This window comes from Osmerus eperlanus, chromosome 14, assembly GCF_963692335.1.
Source record: "Osmerus eperlanus chromosome 14, fOsmEpe2.1, whole genome shotgun sequence".
Lineage (NCBI taxonomy): Eukaryota > Metazoa > Chordata > Actinopteri > Osmeriformes > Osmeridae > Osmerus > Osmerus eperlanus.
In genome coordinates, this window is record NC_085031.1 from 17,826,245 (window position 1) to 17,835,040 (window position 8,796).

Here is an 8,796-nt window from a genome sequence, read left to right on the forward strand (position 1 = left end):
ACATGTTAATACATTAATACAAAAATGCATTATAGACGCATTTGCCAGGAATCCTTTTTGACACCGAAAATTTACAACATCTCCTTCATATGTAGTATATGGGTAGCCTAATCAGGAATGTCGACATCGCTAACTCCCTCTCATCCATAACGTCCTTTTTTTCGACACTTTTTTTTCCAGACACACAGTGAAAGGAGGAAAGGAGAACAGAGAAGCCTAAAACTGAGTAGATTAAAACAGAATAGGCTATATTAGCGTCCTCATCAAGTAGCCTACTCAATGATTCAACCTTTTCTTTTGCCCTTTTGGGGGAAATATTTTTTCAACCTTTCAAAGCTTGAGTAAAAAGTTGTCAGAAAAAATGTAGGCTATAGTGAAGTAAGATCTACGTAAGTCTACGTAAATCATATTCAAGCCTACAGTACTTCCCATCTCTGCCATCTGGTGTAATAATTAGTCTGCAGGACCCGTTATCCCCCACAGGAGAGCTAACATTTCCCCTAAAACGTACTTATGTGGGCTACATGTGGAAATGTTTTTATTTTGCTAAAATTGTGTTAGAAAATGTTCTTTTGTTGATAAAATGAAGGAAAATCTATAATTAACTTATTTCTTACTACACGTGAATCCGGAGATGTTGTTTTCAAAGTAGGATAGCGATCGACTAGTCTTCATTTCACCTCGGAAGAATTTGCACGGACCACACAGTCGTAACTTCCTCTTCAAGTGTGGAACGTGTGGTGGACTAGTCAGGTAACTTTTGTATTATAATTTAGTGTATTTAGAGCTCAGTGTTATAATATAAATAATATAAGATAGTCGACTCATTACATGCACATGCATAGAGTTAAAGCCATTGTCTTTAGCTAGCTAGAAGTAGGATGTCGAGATATGATAAACTGGTGGCTAACGAGCTTGCTACGATAATCTGGGTTTGCAAGCTATAGTATATGAACCGTGTGTTGCTAACGTAAAATACATTTTGACGATTTGCAGTGTCATTGATTGTGGCATGGACATTATGTCCACTGCTGGCATGGCAATATTTTATTACTGTAGTGGGGTAGCCCAGCTATGAGGCGCTAACCAGTTAAACGTCCTGTTCTCTTGCTGATGTTATGTTTACGTCGCCGTGCGCTAATCCAACCTGCTCAGCAATGCCGAAAAAGAAGACTGGTGCCCGCAAGAAGGCGGAAAACCGTAAGGAACGGGAAAAACAGAGTCGAGCCAACCGTGACCATGTCGACGTGGCAAAGCACCCCTGCAACTCCGCTATGGTACGCAGATTATGAAGCTGGATAGTTATCAGTAACATGAGTGGTGAGCTGATTCAAGCTCCCGACTGGGTTGATTCAAATTGTGTAAAACTAATGACCAAAGAGCATAAAAGGAGATTAAGAGGCTGCAGGGATAATCATGGATGGTTGCTAAGTGATAATAGGGTGCCCTGGTTAGTATAGGTCTACAAGGATAGTATAGGTCATTGTGTCTTAGTGTATAATGTGTATTATAGTATATTGCATACTTTTCTTTGTATATTAGGATGTTTATTACTATTATTTTATTCTATTTTATTTGAGCTTATCATAGATGTAATCTATGTTCTTAGTACTTATATGTCATGCTAGTGGCTTGCGTTGTCTTGTCCCAAGAATTTTAGTGCCCAGTCTGACCTTGTGTTGTTCTATGCACCTGACAATCAAACTTGAAACCCTGATACATGATGTGTTTTGTGTTTCAGGAATGTGACAAGTGTGAAAGGTGAGCATCTGAACACATCCGGCCAAGTTAGCATCAGCCTCATCATTTACTGCAACCCAGCTGTGTGTGTTAGTTATTAGTTATTATCTTGTTGCCCTAAGATCAAGATGACCCCTGACCCCTCTACCACCTTTCTCCCCCATCTCACCATGGCGACCGGGCAGACGGCAGAAGAACCGAGCGTTCTGCTACTTCTGTGCGTCTGTGCAGAAGCTCCCCATGTGTGCCCAGTGTGGTACGTGTTCTACTAACCAGCCTGCTCCCGGTTCTCCTCCAGGGTTCTTACCACAGGGTTCTATCAAGGGTTCTTACCACAGGGTTCTCCTCCAGGGTTCTTACCACAGGGTTCTATCAAGGGTTCTCACTAGAGGGTTCTCCCCCAGGGTTCTTACTACAGGGTTCTATCCAGGGTTCTCACTAGAGGGTTCTCCTCCAGGGTTCTTACCACAGGGTAAGAACCCCAGCGTACTGTCTGTGACAGTTTCAGAAATGTACCAAGTCAAACACACATGTAGGGTTTTTCATTGAAATACACATCTCAGGCAATTAAAAAAGACTGTAGTGAGAACATGGGCAGTTCACCCCAAAAGGCAAAACTGTTAACATGACTCACGTGTTGTTGTGTCGACATGTTAGATGAGATGCAGGTCTGAGTCTGCATCATTCAGGACGTCTCAGGGGTTACACGAGAGGGAGCTGATGCTGTTGTCCCTGTGTTTCTACTTCAGGTAAAACCAAGTGCATGAAGTCATCTGACTGTGTGATCAAACATCCGGGGCTCCACAGCACCGGCATGGGCATGGTGGTAAGTGAAAGGGGGGGGCATGGTGGTGAGTGAAAAGGGGGGGCATGGTGGTGAGTGAAAGGGGGGGCATGGTGGTGAGTGAAAAGGGGGGGCATGGTGGTGAGTGAAAGGGGGGGCATGGTGGTGAGTGAAAGGGGGGGCATGGTGGTGAGTGAAAAGGGGGGGCATGGTGGTGAGTGAAAGGGGGGGCATGGTGGTGAGTGAAAGGGGGGGCATGGTGGTGAGTGAAAAGGGGGGGCATGGTGGTGAGTGAAAAGGGGGGGCATGGTGGTGAGTGAAAGGGGGGGCATGGTGGTGAGTGAAAGGGGGGGCATGGTGGTGAGTGAAAGGGGGGGCATGGTGGTGAGTGAAAAGGGGGGGCATGGTGGTGAGTGAAAGGGGGGGCATGGTGGTGAGTGAAAGGGGGGGCATGGTGGTGAGTGAAAAGGGGGGGGCATGGTGGTGAGTGAAAAGGGGGGGCATGGTGGTGAGTGAAAAGGGGGGGCATGGTGGTGAGTGAAAAGGGGGGGCATGGTGGTGAGTATAAAGGGGGGGCATGGTGGTGAGTGAAAGGGGCGGGGCATGGTGGTGAGTGAAAGGGGGGGCATGGTGGTGAGTGAAAGGGGGGGCATGGTGGTGAGTGAAAAGGGGGGGCATGGTGGTGAGTGAAAAGGGGGGGCATGGTGGTGAGTGAAAGGGGGGGGCATGGTGGTGAGTGAAAGGGGGGGCATGGTGGTGAGTGAAAGGGGGGGCATGGTGGTGAGTGAAAGGGGGGGCATGGTGGTGAGTGAAAAGGGGGGGCATGGTGGTGAGTGAAAGGGGGGGCATGGTGGTGAGTGAAAGGGGGGGGCATGGTGGTGAGTGAAAGGGGGGGCATGGTGGTGAGTGAAAGGGGGGGCATGGTGGTGAGTGAAAGGGGGGGCATGGTGGTGAGTGAAAAGGGGGGGCATGGTGGTGAGTGAAAGGGGGGGCATGGTGGTGAGTGAAAAGGGGGGGGCATGGTGGTGAGTGAAAGGGGGGGCATGGTGGTGAGTGAAAAGGGGGGGCATGGTGGTGAGTGAAAGGGGGGGCATGGTGGTGAGTGAAAAGGGGGGGCATGGTGGTGAGTGAAAGGGGGGGGCATGGTGGTGAGTGAAAGGGGGGGCATGGTGGTGAGTGAAAAGGGGGGGGCATGGTGGTGAGTATAAAGGGGGGGGCATGGTGGTGAGTATAAAGGGGGGGGCATGGTGGTGAGTGAAAAGGGGGGGCATGGTGGTGAGTGAAAAGGGGGGGCATGGTGGTGAGTGAAAGGGGGGGCATGGTTGTGAGTGAAAGGGGGGGGCATGGTGGTGAGTGAAAAGGGGGGGCATGGTGGTGAGTGAAAAGGGGGGGCATGGTGGTGAGTGAAAGGGGGGGCATGGTGGTGAGTGAAAAGGGGGGGCATGGTGGTGAGTGAAAGGGGGGGGCATGGTGGTGAGTGAAAGGGGGGGCATGGTGGTGAGTGAAAGGGGTGGGGCATGGTGGTGAGTGAAAGGGGCGGGGCATGGTGGTGAGTGAAAGGGGCGGGGCATGGTGGTGAGTATAAAGGGGCAGGGCATTATGCTTATGACCATTAATTTGAATCAGGTGTGTTGGAGCAGGGAAACATCTAAAACATGCAGGACAGGGGTGCCCTGAGGACCTGGGTTGGGAACCACTGACCTAGACAAACATCATAAGTCTGGTCCTTTACTAAGTTTGTCACTTACTAAATGTGACATTACTAAATTGCTCTGGATTAAAGTGTCTCCTAAATGATTAAAATATAAATGTAAAAGTTGTTACTGTTAAGTAGGGTTTTTCCCTTGCTGTCCTGTGTGTGCACCACCAGGGGGCGGTGTGTGATTTCTGCGAGGCCTGGGTGTGTCACGGCAGGAAGTGTCTGAGCAGTCACGCCTGTGTCTGCCCGCTGTCAGACGCAGACTGCATCGAGTGTGAACGCTGTGTCTGGGACCACGGTAACACACACACACACACACACGTGTCTGGGACCACGGTAACACACACACACACGTGTCTGAGCGGTGAGGGAATCGGGCTAGTAATCCGAAGGTTGCCAGTTCGATTCCCGGTCATGCCAACTGACGTTGTGTCCTTGGGCAAGGCACTTCACCCTACTTGCCTCGGGGGGAATGTCCCTGTACTTACTGTAAGTCGCTCTGGATAAGAGCGTCTGCTAAATGTAAATGTAAATGTCTGGGACCACGGACACACACACACACACACAGATGTCTATTGATTTGTCACACCCAGGGCTCGAAATTAACTTTTTGGCTTGCCAGCCAAAATGGCTGGTAGATGGAAAAAATTACCAGCCAATAATATTTTTTAACGGCCAAAATTAAACCTGGCATTTCAGACGTACTCTGAAATTGTTTGACATAAACAACCTTTACCTATGATTTTAATATAATTCTATATCACTCTCAGAATGGATTAAACAAAATCAACCAATTTTACTTTTTGAAATAATGTATTACTTCAGGGGGTTCCAGGAGCTTACTACTCCTCTTGCTCAATGTGAGATGTGACAGATCAATGGGGAATTCTTTCTCTCTTAAATGCTGTTATCCTCAACCTTTTTTGTCTTTTTAAATCTAACTATTTGTATTATCCGTGTCATTCTCTAGCTGTTATAAAGGCTATCTTCCCGGTTTTCTGCCACCTAGATGCACGCACAACTGTTCGTGTTGGCGTTGCAAGCTTTTTTTAAATCATGACGGGCGCGGAAGTCGGGAGCTGTACTCCGCAATTTCACTCCCCAAATGGCGGAGCATCGGACACAATTTAGTCGCCAGCCCAAAAATCTACACGTCATTGGCGCTTGGCGGGTGCCAATTTCGAGCCCTGGTCACACCTGTTTATGCACACACACCCATACACACAGAGTTGCCTATTGTTTTCACTCAAACACACACAGCTGTTCACGGTTGTAGTGCTCATTCTCTTGCTCTGACTTCCTCTGGAGGCAGGAGGCAGGATATTCCGCTGCTGTTTCTGTCACAACTTCCTGTGTGAGGACGACCAGTTTGAGCACCAGGCCAGCTGTCAGGTCCTGCAGGCGGAGACCTACAAATGTGAGTCCTTCCTCCTCCTGTCCACCACACAGCTCCTCCTCCTCCTGTCTACCACACAGCTCCTCCTCCTCCTCCTGTCCACCACACAGCTCCTCCTCCTGTCTACCACACAGCTCCTCCTCCTCCTCCTGTCCACCACACAGCTCCTCCTCCTCCTGTCCACCACACAGCTCCTCCTCCTCCTGTCTACCACACAGCTCCTCCTCCTTCTCCTGTCTACCACACAGCTCCTCCTCCTTCTCCTGTCCACCACACAGCTCCTCCTCCTTCTCCTGTCCACCACACAGCTCCTCCTCCTGTCCACCACACAGCTCCTCCTCCTGTCCACCACACAGCTCCTCCTCCTCCTCCTGTCCACCACACTGCTCCTCCTCCTTCTCCTGTCCACCACACAGCTCCTCCTCCTTCTCCTGTCCACCACACAGCTCCTCCTCCTGTCCACCACACAGCTCCTCCTCCTGTCCACCACACAGCTCCTCCTCCTCCTCCTGTCCACCACACAGCTCCTCCTCCTGTCCACCACACAGCTCCTCCTCCTGTCCACCACACAGCTCCTCCTCAAGGCGCTCCTCCTGGATGGTTACGTGTCTCAGTCCAGGGTTTGGGTTAGGTGTGTCTCAGGCTTGATGGAACACGAGAAAACATTCAATTTTGTTACAATGTCAAACAAAGCTTAACTTTTGAAAGGTAATCGGGCGATGCAGGAATGCTTGTGTGCTTGAGGCGATGATGTAGAACCAAGTATTGATGTTGAGAAGGAGGTTTAAATGTCTCCTTTGTCTCCAGGTGTTTCCTGCAACAGACTTGGGCAGCACTCCTGTCTGCGCTGCAAGGTGAGGGGCATGTCTTGATCCTTCCAGCACCCCTACACCTCCTCTACACCCCTACGCCTCCTCTACACCCCTACGCCTCCTCTACACCCCTACGCCTCCTCCACACCCCTACAGATTAGGCTGTTTGTTGGTCGATGTCGGATAAGTTGAAACCAAACCATTTCCAAACGACAGAAGAGGCTCCCTTTTTTTTACCAATTCTTCTTCGTCCGGCAAATCAACCCAACTGGTGTTATTATCAGACATCATTAACGCTTGCTTACACTTGCCAACAAAAGCAGTTTACTCCAATTAATATTTGCTTCCTCTGGAGGTGCGCTAGCTTGTTTGTTGTCCCTGCTGTTAGCTATCTGGACCCCCCCTTATTCACTGCCCAACAACCTTGTTGACTGTCTAGTGAGCCTTTGTTATGCAAGTCTCACTCACAACATGTACACTATGTGAGATACACATGCTCATTCTAAGATGAGTCATTCATATCTTTACACTGCCAAAACAGGCTCCCCCCAGTCCTCCTCTCTTACACTGGTTTGAGCCAGTTCCTCCGTGCAATTCTTACTGCATAGGCCCATGACCTGTCCTCTGCGTAGCATACTGGCCACGTTGCCCAATAATCTAACCCTAACCACATACCAAACAGAAACACTTTACTTAATACATTTATTAATATACCGTGATATCCATGATATGGCAAAATCCATATCATGGCACAACGCCATATCGGAACTCACGTTCATACCGGTATAACGCCCACCCCTACTTCTTCCTTTCTCTGCCTGTCCCGCCCTCCTCCCCAGGCCTGTTTCTGTGACGACCACGTGAGGAGCAAGGTGTTCAAGCAGGAGAAGGGGAAAAACCTGCCGTGCCCCAAATGTGGCCACGAGACCCAGGAGACCAAAGACCTCAGCATGTCTAGTGAGTAGCAGCACACCTCACCATGCACAGGTCCACTAGCCAGGCCTAGCCCCAGACTAGCCAGGCCTAGCCCCAGACTAGCCAGGCCCAGCCCCGGACTAGCCAGGACTAGCCCAGGCCCGGGCCCCGGACTAGCCCAGGCCCGGCCCCGGACTAGCCCAGGCCCGGGCCCCGGACTAGCCCAGGCCCGGCCCCGGACTAGCCCAGGCCCGGCCCCGGACTATCCCCGGCCCGGCCCCGGACTATCCCCGGCCTGGCCCCGGACTATCCCCGGCCCGGCCCCGGACTAACCCCGGCCCAGCCCCGGACTAGCCAGCTCCAACAGCCTAGTTAAGAGCTAGTCCCTGACCTCATGTGTTCTTTGTCTAGCCCGCTCGCTGAAGTTTGGCCGTCAGAGTGGCGCCGACGAGGAGAGCTACGGCTACGGAGCCTCTGGCTACGATAGCTACTGGAAAAGCGTCTCCAGCGCGGGGCAGGAGGAGGAGGGGGAGGAGGACTATGACGAAGACGAGGAGGAGGAAGAGGAGGAGGAAGAGGAGGAGGAAGAGGAGGAGGAGGTGGTGGATAATCTGGCTGGTCTCAAATTGGAGGGCGCCATGGTAACCGGGGACAGCCACTGAGGATGAAGCTTCCCCACAGCGCCACCTAGTGAGGGGAGGGAGTTGGGCGGTCTGACGTGTGTTTTTCTGCGATACCTTGTCATACAACAATGTTCTACTTCACTTGATTTTTGTTCTCATCTTCTAATGTTGAGGTGAACTGGAAAAAATTGATATTGTCTGCAAAGGTATCCTCCACATAGATTACTGCTTTATGACTGTAGACAGTACCATACAATATAGCCTAGTTTTACTGACAGTTTTTAATTCCTTCATAAATGGTAGCTGTATATTTAGTTCACATGCAAGACTTAAAATAAAGCTATCAATTTAACTGTGTGGGATTTATTTATTTGTTATTATTTATCCTGCCTATTATGTGCTACAGATCTGACTTCCTGTCTAAAGTATTTTAACCCTTGTGTTCTCTTCGGGTCGTTCTGACCCATCAGTCATTGTGACCCACCGTCGTATTGCGACAACTTTACCGCATACAAAAACAAAGTGAAGCATTTTCTTTTAACCGTTGGGCTGTCTCAGACCCCCCACATTGCGAAGGTTAAAAGAAAATTATTTTTATTTGTTTTTGTATTGGGTAAAATTGGGTAAACACAACGGTGGTTCGTTATGAACCTTTGGGTCATGTGACCCGAAGGCAGCACGAGGGTTAAGGGCATCTGTACCGATGCAACTTCCCTGGAAGCACTGGACTGATAAGCTGCTGATAAACTGCATCTGGCTCGTATCCAAAACAGCTTTCACTCATGGACCAATGGCGGGTTTATGGTTGATGCTAAACTAGTCCTCTA

General features: G+C 49.9%; 1 protein-coding gene across 1 annotated transcript; it reads left to right on the plus strand.

Moving 5' to 3' along the window:
• Positions 1 to 1,121: 1,121 nt before the first annotated feature.
• On the plus strand, positions 1,122 to 8,326 carry znf330 (zinc finger protein 330). The gene is made up of 9 exons (XM_062478520.1): positions 1,122 to 1,277; positions 1,742 to 1,761; positions 1,926 to 1,996; positions 2,490 to 2,566; positions 4,395 to 4,521; positions 5,536 to 5,640; positions 6,427 to 6,473; positions 7,271 to 7,388; positions 7,758 to 8,326. Exons 1-9 carry the CDS (start codon positions 1,158 to 1,160, stop codon positions 8,006 to 8,008), a joined length of 936 nt encoding a protein of 311 aa, XP_062334504.1. The 5' UTR covers positions 1,122 to 1,157; the 3' UTR covers positions 8,009 to 8,326.
• Positions 8,327 to 8,796: the final 470 nt, after the last annotated feature.

What these genes read in the sequence shown, in the direction of transcription:
- znf330 (XM_062478520.1), top strand. Translation starts at nt 1,158, where the DNA reads ATGCCGAAAAAGAAGACTGGTGCCCGCAAGAAGGCGGAAAACCGTAAG. An exon ending in ACGCTGTGTCTGGGACCACG is followed by an intron (nt 4,522 to 5,535) that starts GTAACACACACA and finishes CTCTGGAGGCAG; the next exon opens with GAGGCAGGATATTCCGCTGC. An exon ending in GCAGGCGGAGACCTACAAAT is followed by an intron (nt 5,641 to 6,426) that starts GTGAGTCCTTCC and finishes CTTTGTCTCCAG; the next exon opens with GTGTTTCCTGCAACAGACTT.